Raw genomic sequence first — 21,038 nt, forward strand, 5'->3', positions numbered from 1 at the left:
AAGATTTATTAGCTGAAGAAGGATTTGACAAAGCTTTGATAGAAATGGCATCCGAAGCTGTAAATCAAATTGCTTTTGAGAACACTACCACTGATGAAGATTGTGAAGTTAATAATTTAACATTAAAAAAATTAAAAGAAGGCCTACGCTTAGCTGAAAATCTCGAGTTATTTATCTTGAGTGCAGACCCTTCTGCTGAAATAAGCCGAAAATTCAAAAGGGAGCTGCAAAACTGTCTAGCTCTATATCGAGAAATTTAAAATGACCCGGTAAGAACTAGTAAGCAAAGTAAAATTACAGATTTTTTAAAGAGGGAACAAAATGCCAGAACTTCAAAAGAAAAAAAAAATTCTGAAAGTGAAAGTGATCTCATTCCACCGAAAGAACGTTCTCTGTTGATTATGCTGAGCAATGACAACGAAGAAATTTGTTAAACTATAATTTTATTAAATTAAATCTGATTATACTGAGCAATGACAACAAAGAAATATATTAAACTATAGTTTTGTTAATTTCGTAATATTTTTAAATAAGTTTTCGGAACGTAACCCCCCTTTTTACTGACTCTGGTTCTCATACAACACAGCATTTTCTAGGAACGTATCTACCGTGTTATATGTGTGTTACCTGTACTTTGAAAGAAAGAATTGCTTAATCTCGCAACCACCAAAAGTTAAGATCCCCTTACTCTACTTGATTATGCAAGCTGTTTCTTAGTCTTTGCCTGCATGCTAAGAGTCATTATTATTTTACAAATATTTTCCCATTTAGAGATACTTTGATCATCAAAATTATTTTAATCAACCAAATTTATTAAAAAAATTACTGTAATCAAGTTCATATTCATATGGGTTCATATTCAGTTTATTAATGTCACCTCATAATACCACTAATATTTTCTATTTGGGTTAAATTTAGGGATTTAGTATCATACTTGTACTTACTTCACAGGCATTCCTGTAAGATATTGGGACATCCCATAAACAATGCAGTTTTCTTACACTTCTTATATTTTCTAAAATTTATGTAAACAAAGTTCTTTTTTAATTTAAGATGTACTTTCTTTTGTTATTTCTTATTTATTTTGATGGGGTTTTGTTCCACCAGGGTTTGCAGGACATTTTCATTGAGCTCTACAGATCTTCCAGGAAGAGACGGCTTTTCCCGTACATTGCAGTTTCTTGCTTAGAAATTCTGAACCCACTGACACTGGTTTATATTTATTGTCCAATCGCAATATACTCCATTGATATCCCTATTAATAATCATTTCACTGAACTCATAAAGCAAAATGTGCTAAATATGAATTATATTTTTTATCAGGCTTAAATCTGTATTTTTAATATATATATATAATATTAGCATAATTTTTTAGTATTGAAACTGATACAAAGTTAAAACTTTTTTTCATAGTGAAATAGGTGGGAACATAAAAATAGTTCAGTTTCTTAGAATAATTGATGTATAAATTTCCATATTGTGTTATCGTTTTTATTTTACTGCCATTTTTTTTAAATCAGTTATTTACATTATAGGAAGACTCTGGTGCCCTTCAACATTTATTAGATGCTTTGAGTAGTGGTTGTCCTCCACATGGTGGCATTGCCCTTGGTAAAGTATCTTTGAGTTATTCCTATAATCTTCAAATCATGTTCAGTAGCCGTCAGAATTAGTATCTGTAAAGCTTTTCATTTCAATAATATATTTCTAGTATGCATTTTGCAGATACCTTTTAATATAAAATATAATGAATCAAAATATAAAACCAAAAAAGTTGGTATGAAAAATATGAACTATGTTGGTTTGAAACAGTATTATGTGTATAATGATAAGACTTAAACATAATGCATATCAGCTAATAAAACAAGTGTATTAAATTTAATTATATTTCTTGTAGTTTAATCAACAGCAAGATTCAGACGTTAAACTTATAATAGACTTAATATAAGTTTAATCTGGTTAAAAGACTATTCAGTCAAATTTAATTCCATTATAAGAAAAAGGAATTACTGTTTGTCTGAAACTTATGAAACCATTTAGGTTCTAAATAAGATATAATATTTTCAAAGTGAAAGAACATGGTTGTTGTTTAAAAAAGGTTTATTTCCATATTACTACATAATGGCTATTTCTTTATCAGTGATGAAATTTGATATTCAGAGAAGTTATTGCATCATATGTGTCATATGGAGTGTTGGACTTGCTTAACCTTCTGACTGCTAAATTTTTTTATCAAAAATTGCATAATTTTACAACATACTTCAAACCTGCATGTATAAAATAGTTAAAATATGTAGCACAGTTTTGTAACCAAGATTTTTTTAATATAGATTTCGTGCATAAGATTAGGCTTTCATAAAAATTTTAAGAGTAATCACATAATGATAAGTATTTGGAAAATGAATTTTGATTAATTTATCATTTAGTTTATGCAAAGTATCTATGAATGATGAAAAAGTATAATGAAAATCTTCAATATTTACACAAATTACACTAGATATTAAGATTCATATGGTAAAACTCAAAATAAGGTTTCAGGCAAAGTCCTATTTCACATTCTTTGTAACAAATTTGAATTTCTTTGTGAAATTTTTTGCCAGTTGAAGTTTTTTTGGAGCAACAAACACTGTCGGCAAGGCTGTTTTATGGGATTAGGAGGTATGTTGCTTGCAAAATAATGAGTTGTCAATCTCAAAGAGTTGAAAGCAGAACTTTTTAAGTCTTCCAGGTATACCACATTTTTTAGAATTCAGAACAATCCAAAATAGTTATATTTTTTGTCATATTTATGGTTATTCCTGAAATGCCAAGAAAAATAACCGAGGCAGAAGCTAATAATCTTTTTCATGCCTATTTTGGATAGTTTATTGAATCATTTTCAGATTCAACACTGTCTGGTGATAAGTCCAAGAAATAATAATCTATTTTGCTACTGCTATCTTCAAATAATTAAATTCAGTTTCAGTATCAGAAATATCATAAGGAACATATTTTCTATCAATCATTCAACATTTCCCGCAAGCCATATTCTGAATGTAAAAAACGAAAATGATAGCAGTGGGGGTGCTTGCAAAATCAGTTACTATACTCTGTGCAAATTTAGGCAACAACAATGTGATTTGTAGACCAAAAGACTCATAGTCTAAATATTGTAGAAAAATATATTATCAATGATTAAACAAGATAAGCAGTCTAAGGGTTAAACTAGTAAAATTTTGCTGTTACCTTCAATATATATTTGAGCTTGCAAGTAACATCTTATAATATCTTCAGTATTTTCTATTGGAAATCAATCTAAGGAAATAGCAGCACATTACTACTTCTCACACATCCCTGTCAGTCCAATGCAAAAAAGCATAATCCTCCTGGTACCATCACGCATGCAGTGACAATATGGCAAAAGAAAGTACTACAGCAGACTGGACCAATTATCAAAGCTGATTACTAATAAAATCATAATATCAATTCATTCTTATCTAGTTTTTCCTCTCTGTCATAATAGCTCTGTATATCTATCTGGCAACTGATGGAATATATGCAAAAATTTGATTCATCATTGAAAGTAACTTAGTCATAGTACAACCTGTGTTATTAATCTAAGTGCAATCAATGATGAATGGAGGCAGTAATAAGAAGTGAAATAAACATTGCAGAAGCAATTCTACTTCCAAAAGAAACTAGAAATCATTTGGTGGATGAATTGAAGATTAATAGTATCGATCACTGCTTTCTGGTAATCAGCTGAGATTTGCTGTTAAAGTATTAATTAAACTAGTTGACATTTTGCTGCAGTTTCAGCTTTAGAGATGTAAGTATTTCTCTTAAACATCTCTAGACTACATCATTATTCCAGTCAACTTATGCTGCTGTGAATAAATAGATCATCCAGTTCCATGAATACCACCTCCTTTCTCAGGGCCCTTTACTTAGTTATATTCTTTCTAGCTATATGTTCTAGGCATTCTGAACAATGTAATCATTTTTGATGAACACATAAACAATAAATTGCTTTTGTAAATATTACTTTTGCAGATATGCAAGGAAAATCTGAAGAATTCTTAGTTTTTCTCTATATTAATTACAGTGTCGTAGGGCTGCTATGACATTATAATCAACTGCAAAGGATACTATTATGTATCCAAATTTTCTGTAAAACTAAACAGGCGTTTTTGTGATTTGCAGTTTTAATTTAACTCAAATTACATGAGGTATAATCAGTTCATTGGCAAATGGTTACAGGAAATAATGATGAGGAAATTTATGACAGCCATTAAAATATTTTTATTAATATTTAAAATATTTTGACGCCTGGTGGCACAGTAGCTAGTGCATCGAGCAGCACCTCAGGTCTGGAGTTCGATTCCCAGACTGAGCAAGGTCAACTCAGCCTTTCATCCCTTGATTTCCATCACTTGGGTCGATAAAATGTGTACCAAGTACCAAGATCATTTGGGGACTAAACACTGGAGGTCCTGCAACAAGTGACCACTTGTTCAGAGCATATGCTTACCCCAAGGCCCACAGTCAAGAAAGCAGATTTCGAGCACTGCAGGCCTTGGCCCATTGGGACCGTTATGCCACTGAATTTAGTTTTATTTATTTTTTTAAATTATTTTTATTACTATTAAAATATTTACAGTTACATAGCTGCTTCTCCTTTCAGAAGGAAAATAAATGTATGGATTAAAATGGATGCATACTTAATCATTTTTTATACCTTTAAACAATGGATCATTTGACTTTTCTATTCTACTACTGTTGTACTTGTACTGATTCTAAACAGCTAATGTCATTAAATTGTACTGAATAGTATAAAAAATAAGCAAAAACATATACAAAATCTAAATAAATTTAACCTCTCTACCTAATTTAATATTTTACATTAGTGTGTGCCTCTTCCAAATAAGTTGTTGTTTCAATTTATAACAGCAAGTTTTCTATATTTTTTAAACCCAAAGGGTCATTATCCCAGAAGGGCTGTTATGAACGTCTGGAAACGTCATTTTGTGCCGGATTATTATAAATGTTATGTAGTGGAGCAAAAACAATTTTACTTTACACCTGACTGCCACTGGCTCCGACATAGCAATGTGAATACTCTACATCTAAAATTTAAACACCATTCCAGAATTTTAAATGATTATTTAATAGAATTCTATTCATATATTTTCAAGTTATACACTATAAACACAATAACAAAATTTGAACTTATCTGCACCAGCGTTAATAAGCATGGCATAATATTCTGAACTCGACGCAACTTTAGGAGGAAAAATACTGCAAATTCAAACACAAGGTTTCATCCTTTTCAACGCAGCTAATTTTCTATTTATATTTTACTAATATCCGCAGTGGGACAGCGGATTCCATTTCATTCACCCAAAACTCAAATGTTATAACGCAATGATATCGCAAAAGACGCAAAAAAACCTCGACTCAAAATCAAATTATTGTCTACTTCATATTTTCAAAAACTTTAATGAATTTTTGATTAATAAACTCAATGATTTCAAAGCAAGCAATGACAACACTGTACTAAAAAAGCATTTTTATCTTCAGCACGTGAGACTGTACTGGAGTGTTTTTAAATAATTTTAGCCCAAATGCTCTTGAAATATGTATGTATGTGTAAATGAAAAAAAAAAAAAAAAAGCCCCTTTGGGCATAATCTAAAATCTTTTGGATTTTTTAAAAAAATTTATTTAAATTTTTATATATGAAAAAAGTAAATATAATTTATTTGTAACCAGTATTCAGGGTTCGTACGGTCCTTAAGAGTCCTTAAATTTTTTGAAATTGATTTTTGGTCCTTAAAAGTCTTTAACTTTGGCCAAAATCAACAGAAGGTCCTTAATTTTAATCATCTGAAATTTCTGTCTGTTTTTATGACTGCTATTTTGAGTGTGAATTAGCATTTTGGAGGAATATTTTTGGCGATTCACTGACATATATGGTTATCTTTTGAATGTGTTCATGGGTTGTAATTTGTTTCTATTTCTAATAAAAATTATGGGATATTCGAGTTTCTAAGCAAGAAGTGAAACATAAGCATTTCGAAATTCCTTTTTTCTAATAAAGAACTCTTAAACAACTTTTCACTTTTGGGGATGTGAATTCTTTTATTAAACAACTCTAAATTTGGCGACTTGTCAATATTTTGGTGATTTTAGGATCGGTTTCTATAGAAAATTTTTAATTCCGAGATCTGACAATTTTTGACCAGTTTTTTTAAAGCATCATAACATTGATAAATTTCATTAAAATAATGGTAATATATTGAAATTATATATAAAAAATTAAAATAAAACATTCTATTTTTCGCTGTCATATTATAAAGTTTCATTTTGGCAACTTATACAATATTATGAATCTGATAAATAACGCATATTGCTATAAAGCATAATTTATGAAACAGCTCTTAGCAAGAGCAAAATTAGCTATGCAATTCATTAAAAATGTCTTCTTTTTAATTTTTTCATAGTAAGCATTTTTCCCATCCAATTGTCTCGGAATATTCAAAATTCTCAGAATAGGCATCAGTTTTCTCTATAAAGTTAATTTTACACTTTTTCCCTCCTTCTTTTTTTTTCAAAATATTTCTGACTTTTTGCTGTTACAGAAATGGTAGAGATAATTTTTCTCTAGGATTTTAGACGTTGCAGCTTGGAAAGTTTAGAAGGATTTGAAGGCAAAATTTATAGACCCACGATTTTAGAAGATTCGAGAAATATGTGACAAAATGAAAAATGTCTCCATGATATCAACATGTAATGGATGTATTTTGCAATGAATTTCTTACTTTTTGGAGAACATCTGGAAGAACAATGAAAATATAATATTTGAATGTTTTACTCCTGATACTAGAATCTTTTTCTTAACATGTTTATCTTCCCTTTATTTTCTCTACCTTTCACTAGACACAAGCATAAAAAATATCAAAAATGCTTCTAATCGTATCACTGGGCAGGCATTATAGAAAGGGATTTTTTTATTAATAAAGAAATTGAAAACTTACAATTTAAAAGATTAATCTAATATGCCTTAATGCATCATACACAGAGCTGCACTAGGCATTTTCCCACCTGATGCAATCTCTGTGGATCCTAAATTCTAAACGTTTTGCTATTTCTAGATTTTGTTGTTCGGTGTGTCACTAAATTCTAAAAATTCTACCACACCAGCTTTGTAACCGGGCTTTACCATATATATTTCATATTTCTTCTGAATGTTCATATTACTAAAGAAATAGAATTAGCCACTTTTTCTTTACATTCTAAATGCATTTAGTGTTTTTTAGAATAACAGAAATAATTAGATCCAAAAATTCTAAAATGAAAAGGAACCATGTTGAAGAAAGAAACTGAATACATAAAGAAAATTACTCCTCAAAGATATGTGCAGTTATTATTATGTAACTTACCCAATTGTTTATAATTTCAGCCTTTCAGTTTATGATTCAGTCGGGGGTTTGGGACTATTTAACTTTTACCAGATCAAGTAAACCCTCATAGGTACCTTGTGGAGATGTTGACAAGTTAGAAGATAAGCACGCAGAAACTAGCGAGAGCATTGGTTTGCATATTGAGACAACTCTCTAATTGTTAGAAAAGATGCTTAAAGAGAAGGAAATCTATATAAACTAGCCAAAATGTTTGGAAAGGCTTCAAATTAAAATGAAGGATAAATATTTTGTTGAGTGTTGTTACAAAACATAAATGTTTTGTAGCTTTTAATGTGTATCCTAATATCGTTTAAGAATCAATGTCATAAATTACATGTATTTTAAACTGTGAAATTTTATTAGATTTTGATTTTAATAGGCTTTTTTAACAAATATTGTTAAAAAATAAAATTTAATAGTGGCCATGTAAATCCATAATGACTAAGGTTATCTAATTACCTAATTTAATTATTTATAACTAAGTGCTTACCCTTAAAAGTTATCTCTACATATCAAAGCGAGTTATTGCCTTTCATTAACACTTACTGTGGTAACAAGATAAAACCCAAAATTTAAAAATTCAAGTAAAACTTATTCTTTGCATCTAGTGAAACTTAAAAATAATACAAAACAACTTATCATCTCTGGTAATTTAATCACTTATTAGAACATTAAAGTATATTAACTGGGCTACAGTCCTTGGAACTCTACACAAAGCTGTGACACTAACTGCATCAAACAGAGCCTGACTTAAGTTTCAACACTTGCCAACTGTGTCTACATCAGACCTTTCGGGTTTGCTCTAATGAGCAGGTCTCTATCTAGACAAGCAACAGCGTTGACAACATTCAGTCTTTTGTTATGAACCATGCTGATTATGATATTACCGTTTGACATAAAATATATATATAAACTATACCGTTTGACATAAAATCTACTTGCTATTTACTAAACCTCTACACTGACTAAGTATGTAACAAAATGAGACATAAAAAAATCAACATAAAGCTAACTATTAGTAAAAAGTAAGTAAATGTCATCTTATTTCAAATATGTCCAACTATTATAAGTGTAAAATATTTAATCCTACTTGATAAATTGTATAAAGTTTATTTTATTCTCAAACTTATTAATCATTATGTTAATTAATTCATGTTTAGTAATAATGCATACTACTCAGGGATCTATTTTATTTTTAGGATGGTATTACAAAAGTGAAATTCAGGCATAGAATAGTATTTTTAATTGAATTTATTCAGTTCCCATTTGCTCATAGGTCCTTAATTTTTGCATTAATGGTCCTTAAAAGTCCTTAATTTCTGTGTGCAGAAATGTGTACGAACCCTGAGTATTACAGCATTGACAAACAATGTTGCATATGAAGTTTTTTGCTTTTATGAGATATCTTCATAACAGATTAAATGTTTATATAAAGTGTGTTTTAATAATTTTAGGCATAGACAGGTTGCTTAGTATCTTGTGTGGCTGCCATTCTATAGCAAATGTTATTGCATTTCCGAAGTCATTGGATGGTAAAGATCTGTTGTCAGGTGCACCATCTCTAATATCAGATGAAGACAAATTATTATATCATATTGAACCAGTAATTGCAAAATAATGATAAATATAAATATTAGTCATCTGTATATTAATATTTTTAATTAATCTTACAATGCATTAAAATAAAAATTATATTTCTTTTTATTAATCTCCTTCTTCGCTTGGGAAAAAGAAGAGGAAATATGTTTCCATAAAATATTAGAAAAGTTCATGAAAGCATGAGGGAAAAAGGGTGATGAGTAAGTTTAAAAAAAAAAAGTTCAGCACAGTAAACAAAGTATACGATGACATGCCGCATACCAAATAGATATTTCCTAAAATATGCTGCAGTTTGTTTATTATACATCTATGTTATTTAAAAATTAAACCTTTTAAGTGCTGATGAAAACGTCTGTCTTTAATGTTAATAGCAATATAAAATTAAGTGGAAATTTTATTACATTTTCAAAACTTAATCACATGTATGAAGTAATATTTATAATATTGTATTTTCACTGCAACTTAGACATATATACTAATATGATAAAAAATTGCATGTCAAATTTCACATTTAATTACAGTGAACTCTCTCATAGCTGATATATTACTATTTATGAAAATAGATAATTCCATGGATGACTATTTATAAAAATGACCTGTATTTCTGAGAATATTTATTAACAAAGGTATTAAACGTCACATTAAGTACAACCACAATAAATTTTTCACAAATGACCAAAATCATTCAGATCCATGATTAATCTTTCTAGATAGGGTTCATTACATTCTTTATGCAAATTCATATTGTTTATGTCCACTAATATATCTGTTAAACTGGGGGGGGACATAGCAAGGGAAAAATAAAATTGATTAAAGAACCACTAAATGCAAAATCCATCCTTGGAGATATATATTGTTACAAATAACAATCAAATTAATGAAATTATATGAAAAAATACCATATTTGACGGCATATAAGACGCACCCTTATTTAGAAGGCCACACACAAGGAAAAAAAGTTTGAATAGTCCGCGCTATAGCGCGGTACCACAATAACTTAAAATGTGGTTTCTTTTAGTTCTCACGTTTCGTAAAAGCCAAATAAACAATCATTGAATGCAATTAACAAACGGCAAGCTATTTGAACATGATATGTAAATTTCAATAATGAATAAATGAATGAACGGCAAGCAATCAAACATAATACAAAATAAAGCAAAAACAACAAAAAACACACATTCAAGGTGGTGTGGTGCATTTAATTATAGCAAAGCACACTAGGGCTATTTGCTTAAGGGAAGGGATGCCTTTGTGGAGGACTTTCTGAGGGAAACTCGCTCGTATACACGTTACACATGGGGAAAACCACAAAAACACCCACACAGATTCAAGCAAAACGTTATCTATCATGAAATTAGACTTTAATCACTTTCAAAACCATAAAAATCCTTTTCACTATATATCATCATCGAAACGAGAATATCGTCATACTGTTTCTGTCATCGCTAGTATCTTCTGTTCCATCAAGAGCATTACTGATTCCGCATATCTTAAAGGACTTAATTACTTCAGCCTTTACGTCCTCCCAAGATCTTTTTATTCACTCGCACACTTGTGAAATAGAGGGCCGTTTCATTCTACCTGAGGATGTGAGTGCGTGATGTGGCTCTCCTATCCATTTGTTCCATCGTTCTTGCACTTTTTCCTTAAATGGCTTATTCACCGATACATCTAAAGGCTGTAATTGGCTAGTCAGTCCACCAGGAATGACAGCTATCTGGGTTTTTTATTCTCTAGCTTTATTCTTTATGGTTTCAGTTCTATGGGCGCTAAACTGATCCAAAACCAAAAAAAGAGGGTTTTCTTAGAAAGTCTACCAGGTCGCCTCGCCCATACGTTCTGTAACCACAGTTTCATTCCAGCCTTTCGGATGAACATGAATAATTACACCCGTTGGAAGTTTTCCTTTTGAATATGAAAAACGGCAGTAGTTTTGTGCCATCAGCACAACATGTTAGAACTACTGTATATCGGGTTTTTCATGACATGTGGTTTTTGTGGTTATTGGTTTAGACCCTTTAATACTCACAGTCTTGTTGGATGGTACATCAAATGTGAGTGGAATTTCATCCATATTTCCTATTTGACCGAGCTCAAAAGAAGTTTTCTTGTGTGCATTTGTAACAAACCTATGAAATGCTAGTATTTTTTCTTCATAATCTGCTGGCATTTTCTGTGCAATAGTTGTTTTTGTGTGCATTGATAAGCCTTGCCTTTTCATGAACCTGTAGCACCAGCCCTCAGACCCTGAAAAGTTCCGATTCCCATGTTTTTCTGCAAATCCTTTGGCATCATTGATTATCATTTTGGTTGAAACACATCCCAGAATTTCCTCTTATCTATCACCCACATTTTCAGGTTCAGGCCAAGATGAAGCTGGGCATCGAAGGTTATGTTTTTGTTTTTTAGCAGTCTTCAGTTGATCTTCCTGCAGTCGCCAAGTACATATCATTTTTTCGTTAGGTGGTGGACCGAAATGCCCTGTTGCTGCTCTGTTTCCATGCACTTTGGCGTAGTTGAACACTCCTAGTTTATACTGAATTGTATAGCTTAATCTCTTGTTTTCTGTAGTCATATTTTAAAGGGTATTTTTTTTAACAAAGAGTTTTAAGCACCGATACCGACACGTGTGTCGACTGAGTCAAAGAAAGTTTATGTAAAGAAGGAAAGGCTCCATAGACGTAATATGACTGTCGAACCTGTTCGAGCTTTGGCGCTTTTTGGCGGCAGATATTTCACGCATGCGCAAAATAATTATGGCAGATGTAGAAAAAGTTATGTGTGTCTAGACCTTTATCCGGGCTAAAAATAGCATTCAGTATTGAAAGTTAATCTGTGTCCTTCACGTATAAGACACAGGTAACTTTTTTGAGACCAAATTTAGGGAAAAAAGTGCATCTTATATGCCATCAAATATGGTATATATGAACTTAGAGAATCATAAAAAAAATGAAATCAAATTCAGTTGCAAAAATTTCTAAAAGCCAAACAAACAGTTTTTGATGGAAATAAGAATCACAGGAAAAGTCCATATGGAAAAATGATTACCCTGAGGTATATACACTAAAATGATAAAAGAACAGTGGACCAATTTTCATAGGAAATAATTTTTATTTCCAACTAATTTTTAGACTCTTTTGATATGCATACTAAATCAAAAGTTAAAAAGCATTTGAAAGAACTGAAATTTATAAAAATAAATGAAAATTGAATAAAAAAATCTATCCTAGGGAAAAAGAAAGAAAGAAAAGTTTACATATTATAATAAAATTAAGATAATCAACTATCAAATGAAACGTAATGAAGAAACTGGTCGATGGCATATATATAATCAGAGATTAAATTCAATTTGGAACTTGCACCAATTTATGGATCATATTTTTCTGATTATTTTAATAACACTATATTTTACTATCATCTAGATATGATTTGTACTTTTTAGTTCAAAGTTACACCGAGTAGTTTGCTAGTTAAAGCCATTGATGGAATTCAGGTGACCATATCATCCAATAGGCACATCCCATTCCAGCCACCCAAGACTTCTGCTGGTGTTTCCAGTCCAGATGACTTAAGTTTCTCATACCCGTAGATGCACTGCTCAGATTTTGCTGTTCTTAGAAGCAAGAAGATCCTCAAATCTTTATCTTCCATCAAAAGTTTCCTTACCATGAACCTCAACTAAGGATTTTCCATTCAACCAAAATAACTCACAAAGAATCAAAGATTAAAATAAAAAACACAAACCCCAATGAAAAAATAAGCAAACTATAGCAATGAAACTCTTTAAAAATAAACTGAAAATTAAAATGAGATCGAGAAATTCTGCATTTTATGCTTTCTGCAAATATTTCAAAGTGTTAACAGACCAACTGTTGCCACCACAGAAAAGTTATCAAAAAGGAGAAAGTACTTCAGGAAAGATTCATAAAATATGACTGAATGCTAGATGAGAAATGTGCAAATGTAAGAAAATTATTTCTAGAATATGCAAAATATACCAGAAAAGTTTGAACTTTTCGCTAAAACTACAGGACGGTTGGAAGGAAATGTGCTGCATTCAGGAAGTTAAACTGCCATAGGCATAATGTGATGGCATTTTGTATGATATGGAGAAAATGAAAAAAGAAATAGTTTGGGAAATAGTATTACACGAAACAAGTTACTCATTAGAGTGTAATGCTGAGAGATTTATGAAAGGTGACATTACAAAATTTAATTTTGTTTATGTTAATTTTTTACCATAAATAAATGTTTTGTAATAAAATGTAATATCCGTTATAAAACCAGTTTCAAATTTGTGTTGCAATAACACATATGTTAAATACAGTAACTATGAATGAATTTGGGTTATTTTATAACTTTCCTCCATAAACTTATTTTTAACCCTTTTTTATACTCTTATATAAATAATATAAATACAAAATTTAGTTGAATAACAAAAAATATATAAAAGAAACATTTTAATAGTTTCAGTAAAAAGTAATTTTTTTAACTGAAAGCACAGTTTTGGTCACATTTAACCAAAAATGCAACCATGGTGCACATAAAGTTATAGACAGTGTTATGCTGCTCTTGCATAACAAATTGATAAAGTTTCAGTTTAAATTAAGGAAGAGGTAGAAAGTTTTACAAAGTGTGAATGTAATATTTAAATTATGTAAATACAGTAAAATATCTCATAACCAGCACAAATTAATTAGTAATACAAAATAACACTTTTGGAGATATAAATTTAAATCTAAAATTTAAGCCTCTGAGATTTTAAAAAAAAATCTAATGGGCTAACAATCTGAAGACCTAAATTTAGAAAACATTTGTTGTTTCTGCTGCCTAATGCAACAAACCAATGAACCAACGAATTCTCTAGAATTTAAAGATGAACTACAAATCCCTGTTTAAAGGAAGTGGCAATGATTTTCAAAAACAACACTGAAGAATGCCATACTTACTTTATCTGTTGATTGCAAAAATGTAAGAACATTATGTAATATCTCTGTTTGGGGTAAATTATGGCTAATGATCATGTTAACACATTGACTGCCCAACACAAGATAACTCATATTAGAGCTCTTCTTCAGGTCGTGCAATATGAGTTATCTCGTAGTTTTTTGACTTGCTACTTTTGCACTGCTACGAGTTATTTACTCACTTAGCGCTTGTTTTAGCTTTACCGAGGCAACAACTTGAAGCATGTCTGTACGAATCACTCATAGTGGTCTTCTGCAAAGAGTGTTTTCTAACAAAAGCTGGCTACAAGATAATTCATAGAACCCTTTTCTCTACAGAAAAAAAAAAAAAAATCCTGTAAACTTTTTAATGATTGTTACGAATTATAATTAGTATTTTTAATAATATAATATGATTAAATCAATTTGTCTTCTCAGAATAGAATCCGAAATGTGCCATGGCAGTCAACGTGTAAATGGATGATGAGTCCAATGTTTGTGGCCAACATCCGGGATTTTGAAGAAATAATAGTATCAAAGAAAAGATGAGGCTTGGGTTAATGTAGACAATTGTCTCTTATCCATCACATTCTGTCAAGATGAAAATGAAATAATTAGAGTTATGAAAATGAAATAATTAGTGAGAAAGGAGAAGAATGATGGGGAGGATGAAGATGAAGACAACATGCAGTGTTAAAACAACTATATGGAAAGAAGCTGACAAAGGATTGCAGATTTTCATAAGATTTGCCAATAAATATTCAGCTATGTCATGATATTATGAAGCTTCATTGTACAGACAGTGAATTTTTAAAACTATGGCCACAGTCTTGCAAGCAGGCACACATTTGAAGTAGTATATCCCTTTGCATTAAAAAATTTCTACCTTTCACGTTATAATACATATGGTTAATTTTAAAATGTTTTTGTTTTTCTAAAATATAAAATCTTGTGCATGTGTTTTAATTTTAAACTATCTGCATGGTTTTTCAATGTTATTTAGTTGTGGCCGATGACTAATGTACTATGCTATAATTTCTATAGATAGCTTCATAAAACATAAACACAAAAGTTCTAGATATGTATATTTGATTATCCGGAAAAATCTCTTATGCAGAATCGGCAAGGTCCTATTGCTGCTGGTTAAAAGCTTCTACTGTACATTGCAAATTCATAAATATTTTTTTATAAAATAGTAGAAATACTAAAGTATAATATCTATTTGAATGAACGAACAAGATCCACTGGTGTCAGTTGAGTGATTTCAATTATTCACATGTGGGGAAGCATATTATATTGGATCACATAGAAATCTATTTGAATTGAATCATTCTTTTACTCTTTGTTCCTATACCAACACTTCTGCTGTTCCTTGAAACTCTCCTATAGTCTTAATATTATTCTAATACAGATGCTTTGCTTTTATTTTTAGTCACATGATCATGATAACAGTCATTATAGAGATCACGTGACAGAGGAAAAAATTGCAAAACTTTCAGTGGGAAGTTCTGATGTGATATGCTAGGAATGGGGAAATGCAGAAAATTCACTTATTTTTTCATTATTGTTTTAAAAGAGGGTGAAGAATTGGTATTATAATAAGTCAAAATATTGAGCTTTTATAAAAGATTCATTTTTTAAAGCTGAAATTTTAAAATAACCAAATGCAATGATTAAAAAAAATCAAGCTAAAATTACTTGCCCTTTTTTTTTCTTTAACTGGAAAAAAAAAAATAGCAAATTATGTTAGATTCAAAATAAACTGCATTTAAAAGATTTTTTCCTCCTTATATGATGGTACAGATTCTGAGACCATCAGCTTATTAAGCAAAGATTTTGGAAAAAAAAAATTTCAACAATAAATTAATAAAAATCTAAGTTGAATTTTGTAAGTGCTTTGAAAATGTTCATTGCACTAACAATACATGCCAAATTTCATAGCACTGGGTCTACCTATTTCTGCATTGTGCAATATATGTGCATATACGTTAACTCTTTCATCCCAATTGATGTACACAAAATTAAACTGCCACCATTTTTGGTTTTACCAAGAGACTCTTGGTTTTTTATCACTCTCCCAATATACCACCGAATCTTCCAGATCTAAATTTTTAGTCTTTACTAAGGAACACTTTTCCCATCAATTTTTTAATTAATGAAACTTAAATTGTGCAAATATCATATGTAATGATTTTTAACATAAATTAAATTTTCTTATTGAATTTTATATCTAAATTGTTGTAATTCTTTGTACACATTTGTAAGACTTTATATAAAGATTTAACAAATGTAACCAGTTAATATTTGTATTTAATATATTCACTGCCATCTACAAGAATACTCCTACTTGAGAAAGAGTTTACTCGACAGCTACTAAATAACTTGTTATTGATTGCCTTAGCTAAATCACCGAGTATAAGTATTGCTGTAGCAAATACATCCAATGTTTAGGTATTTGGCATATTGATATGGATCATTTATTTCTCAAAATGTAGATGCAATAACTAAATGTTTAAATCATAAAACTTTTTGTTGTTATTGTTTGTTTCATAGTTGGAAAATATTATGAACACACTGTTTTAGTCCTTTTTCAATTATTTGTATTAGACTAACAAAAAATAATACATCACAAATGCAGGAGTTTTACATAAATGCACAGAACACATTGTTTATCTAGTTCTGAGCATCTTGTAGTTGGCACAGAAAGCAAAAAATTTATTTCGTATGCCAATAAGAGTGAATTTATTTACTGCTAAAAGTAATCTGTTATGTCTATATTTAAATGATAAAAGAACAGAAAATAATTTAAATTCCTAAAAATACAGATAGGGTCTTGGCACATGTGAATGGACCCACCATATCAGTTTTGACAGCGAATGTGTTAATTTTTTATCATTAATATGAATAAATGATACATTACTAAGTTTATCCACACAATGTTAATTTATTATAAACTTCATTTACATTGAGTTTAAAAGCACTTTGATCAATAAAAGCTTTTCATTCCTACTCAGAATTTTCTCACTTAAAATTACAAAATTAAAACTTAGAATATCTAATTAAATATTAATATATACTAAATCAGAATAACATTATGAGTTCATTAACATTACAACACAGCAAACATACCTCCCATTTTTTCATATTTCAAGGATGGGTGCTACTGATAAAATAGTTAATAATATATATATATATATATTTTTTAAGTTATTAGTAGAATGAATATTGCCTGCAAGAAATAAAACCTTCCTTCACAGTGCTATAAAATATATCATACAGGGTGCCCATTATTTAATCACTGGATAACAAAATTAATTTGAAACGTAATTTTACAAAGTAACATGAAATAATTTATATTGAAGTAATGCTTAGTTCAAGGAGATTTGCTTGTTCTAATTTTTGGGAATGGAACAGTGAATTTGTTTGTTTACACACAAAATGGCATCATGTATTGAAAAAGCAATGTGCGTTTATGGGCAACAAAATCTCCAATCAGGTGATTCAAACATGAATTCAATAAACCTTCACCAACAGAACAATAAATTAAGAGATGGTTAAAACAGTTTCAAGAGACTGGACATGTTTTGCATAAAGGAAGTGTAGTAATAAAAATGTTTCCGCCATTCAATATGTGTTTGTATGCAGTCCTAGAAAATCAATTCATCATGCTTGCTTACAAATAGGAATTCCCAGGCTGACTGTTCATAAAGTTGTTCACAAATGGCTGAAATTTATTGCGTGTAAACTGCAAATCTGTCAACAAATCAAACCTAATGATCAAGTCATTTGCAAGGAATTTTCAGTAGATATTCTTAACTATATCAGTAATCATGCTCAATTTCTTCAGAAAATTGCATTCAGTGATGAAGCAACATTTCAAGGAGAGTTTAGAATGTCAGAAAAGCCACATTTTATAAGGGAAATTGAGCAAGGTAGTCTTTAGGTCAACACTTGATGTGGACTAGTTCCTATCAAAGTAAATGGTCCCTTCTTTCAGAGTCATAAATTAATTCAGATTATTAATATAATGCTGAGATTGTTTTTGGTACTGCGATTAGAAAAAACATAGCCAAACTTTTTTCCCAACAAAATGTATATGTGTGTGGCTACACATGTACGTATGTGTTCCCTGATGAAATGTTTCCAGGTGTCACATTACTCGACTTCTTTTCTGGGGATGGGATACTTTAAGAACTGAGTTTATGCTGCACAGATTCACAACATCAAAGCATTAAAAAATCAAACCACCACAGAAAAACCATATGTGATTCCGTAATGTTTAATAATGTCTGGAGGGAAATCAAGAACAAAAGTTACATGCTCTGAGCAACTAATAATGGTTCTTATGTTTAAGTGCATTAATATAAAATTCTTTGAACTGCTAAATAAAATTCAGACAGTTTTTCCCCCTATCTCTTATTCTATATTATTTAAAACATATCTTTTATCTAGTGAATAAATTATGGATACCCTGCAGTTTAAAAAATTGTAAAAATAAATTAACACATTTTTGACCATTTGTTTCCCAAAAAAGGTTACATATCAATTATTATAATCTGTGAGAATTCGAACAATATATTTTTTTATATCAAAATTTAAAAACGCCTCTTTCTGATTATCTTCAGAAACCCTCTTTGAAAAGTATTCGTGTGGTAACACACTATGTTGTCAAACTGGACAACCTATGGCACTGGCAAAATAATTTTTGCGTGCATGTAGCAGATGATCATGGATTTTCGCCTTCAAATTCAACTGTAATTTTTCTGTTTAATGTTTGTTTTTGTACTGAGTATATTTTTTGTCTCTTGCAAGAAATCATAATGGAACTTATAAAGAATTGTAATAGAGTTTGTCCACAGATCAAAAAGACAGCGGTACTTACGTATTAACGCAACCAGGCCAAAATTCGCATAAATCGCCAAATTTGGCGACCCTACTTACGGCAACCTTATGTTAATTTATTAAAGCGAGGTGTGCGTAGTTCGTAGATTCGTTCGTTGCCTACATTGTGCCATTTGTAGATGTTTTTTTAAGTTAAAACATGTCGCTGTGTACATGGATTCTTGTCTATATTTCGAACTTTAAGCCTAAAACGTCTCAAAAAACGCAATTTTAGCACATGCAAAAACTACGTTTTGAACACACGATTTAAGCTAAAAATCCAAAACAAAAACAAAAAATTTAGAAAGCAAAAACGTAAAGTTTCTAACCAAAAATATTTGACAAGAATCCATGTACACAGCGACATGTTTTAACTTAAAAAAACATCTACGAATGGCACAATGTAGGCTACGAACTACGCACACCTCGCTTTAATAAATTAACATAAGGTTGCTGTAAGTACGGTAAACAAAATAATATAAAAAACTGTATTAAAAATTATCTGTAATTAATAAATGTACATTTTCTTTCTATTCATACTTTTTTACTCAAACTTACAAATCGCGCCAACCTGGTTGCGATAATACGTAAGTACCAAGACAGCATTGCTTTTCTTCAGAAATATAGCATTTTACTCAATAATAGAGAGAGCAAAAATTTGCATTCCACGAAATTTTACTTGTTAAAGAATCAAACTTTGTGCAAGTCTCTGACTTTTTTTTAAAGTGAAAACAGATCACTGAGTACATGGGAAGAACAACAGCATGTACAGTGCTGTCATTTTTTAAAACAAAAACACATTGCTATGCATGGGAGGAGAAAAAAATGTGCAAAAAATATTACATATAAGGATTTCTTGAAAAAGGTAAGTGCTTCATTACAGATGCTTTTCAATTTTTAATTGTATCAATTCATTGCTCTTTCATGAAATTCTTTTTGCACCGACATTTTCAAAATGGCTGTTGAATTTTTTATATTAGCTTAACAAAAAAATTAGTAGACAACTTTATGGAGAAGATGCAGATAATCAGAAAGTACTTTTAAAAATATTTGGCATAAACGGATTGAAAGAAATCAATTGATCAAGGGGGAAAACTTTCCAAAATCTGCATGTCAAATTCTGAACTCTAGATCTTTCCATCTCTGCACTGAGTGATATACACTATATGGATTAGTGACATATTTCATTATCATCTTTGATATAATTTCTCAAGTCTACATTTAAGTTATTATATAATCAACTTAAAAGAACTTACTAAAAGAAATTCATAAAGCAGTAACACTTTTCATTTTTAAATTTTTTTTCTTTAAGAAAAGCTATTAGCTATTAATTGAATACAAATTTTCAAACAATATCTAACAATGGAATTATGTTAATAATAAATATTGAAAAAATAATAACTGTTATGCAGAATTCTTATCTCTACATATACATTTAATAATATATTTTGTTCAATGCATATGCACTTAATGACTTTAATCACATATATGCTTTGTTTGATGTAAAAGATGCATTCTGAAAGACTTATTCAAGCATGGCACAAACTATGTGCCTGATTATGAAAAGTAGTCATTCTCATTTTAGAATAATGGTATCATACACTTTAATAATCAAACTATAAAAAAGGATAAAACTAAGACATTGTTGTACCATCTCTTGCTCTGATACAAATATTGTAGTTATTTAATGTAGCATAGATGCATACAAATTTTATATAATGTTAAAATAAAATATGTTCAATTCATAACTCCAAGTGTTCTCAAACAGATGATGACAGCAAGGTATTTTAATGATTATACTTCCAAAATATCACTGCTACTTTTTATCCAGGCTCTTTCCTTCTAATATATTGCTTTAATGGTTTACACAAAGTTCACGTTACAAGGTTATATAGTTACTTTAAACATAAGGACATTAAAAGGTTAAGTGAGATTGATTATTTTCATATTCAACTCTTATTTTTAACACATTCCTATTAATAAAAAAATTATTTGAGATACACTCAATGTTACCATGTCTGTAACAGTAATATTTCCCTACATATAATAATTCTACATAATTTTTATTGACTTTGCATGATCTCATGGAATTAGTATCTATACTCAACTGATATTATCAAGTGCAAATGGAAATCTAATGTCTTAGACAAAAATTTATAAAAATAAGTTTT

General features: G+C 30.0%; 1 protein-coding gene across 3 annotated transcripts in view; it reads left to right on the top strand.

Annotated features, from left to right (window-relative positions):
* Window positions 1-16,524, top strand: part of AspRS-m (aspartyl-tRNA synthetase, mitochondrial) — a 141,842-nt gene extending 125,318 nt beyond the window's left edge. Inside the window, exons 16-17 of one of the 3 annotated variants that reach the window (XM_035369315.2) lie at window positions 1,536-1,611; window positions 14,425-16,524. In XM_035369315.2, the coding sequence (XP_035225206.2) occupies window positions 1,536-1,611; window positions 14,425-14,429 (81 nt within the window). In that variant the 3' untranslated portion in view covers window positions 14,430-16,524. Of the gene's footprint in view, window positions 1-1,535; window positions 1,612-8,895; window positions 9,146-12,482; window positions 13,339-14,424 lie in introns of those variants that run through there. The other 2 variants (XM_085818214.1, XM_035369314.2) reach the window with 2 other exon arrangements.
* Window positions 16,525-21,038: the final 4,514 nt, after the last annotated feature.

Source organism: Stegodyphus dumicola, chromosome 1 (assembly GCF_044657685.1).
Source record: "Stegodyphus dumicola isolate Sdum_Otavi_A_Nest chromosome 1, ASM4465768v1".
In the NCBI taxonomy this organism is placed as follows: domain Eukaryota; kingdom Metazoa; phylum Arthropoda; class Arachnida; order Araneae; family Eresidae; genus Stegodyphus; species Stegodyphus dumicola.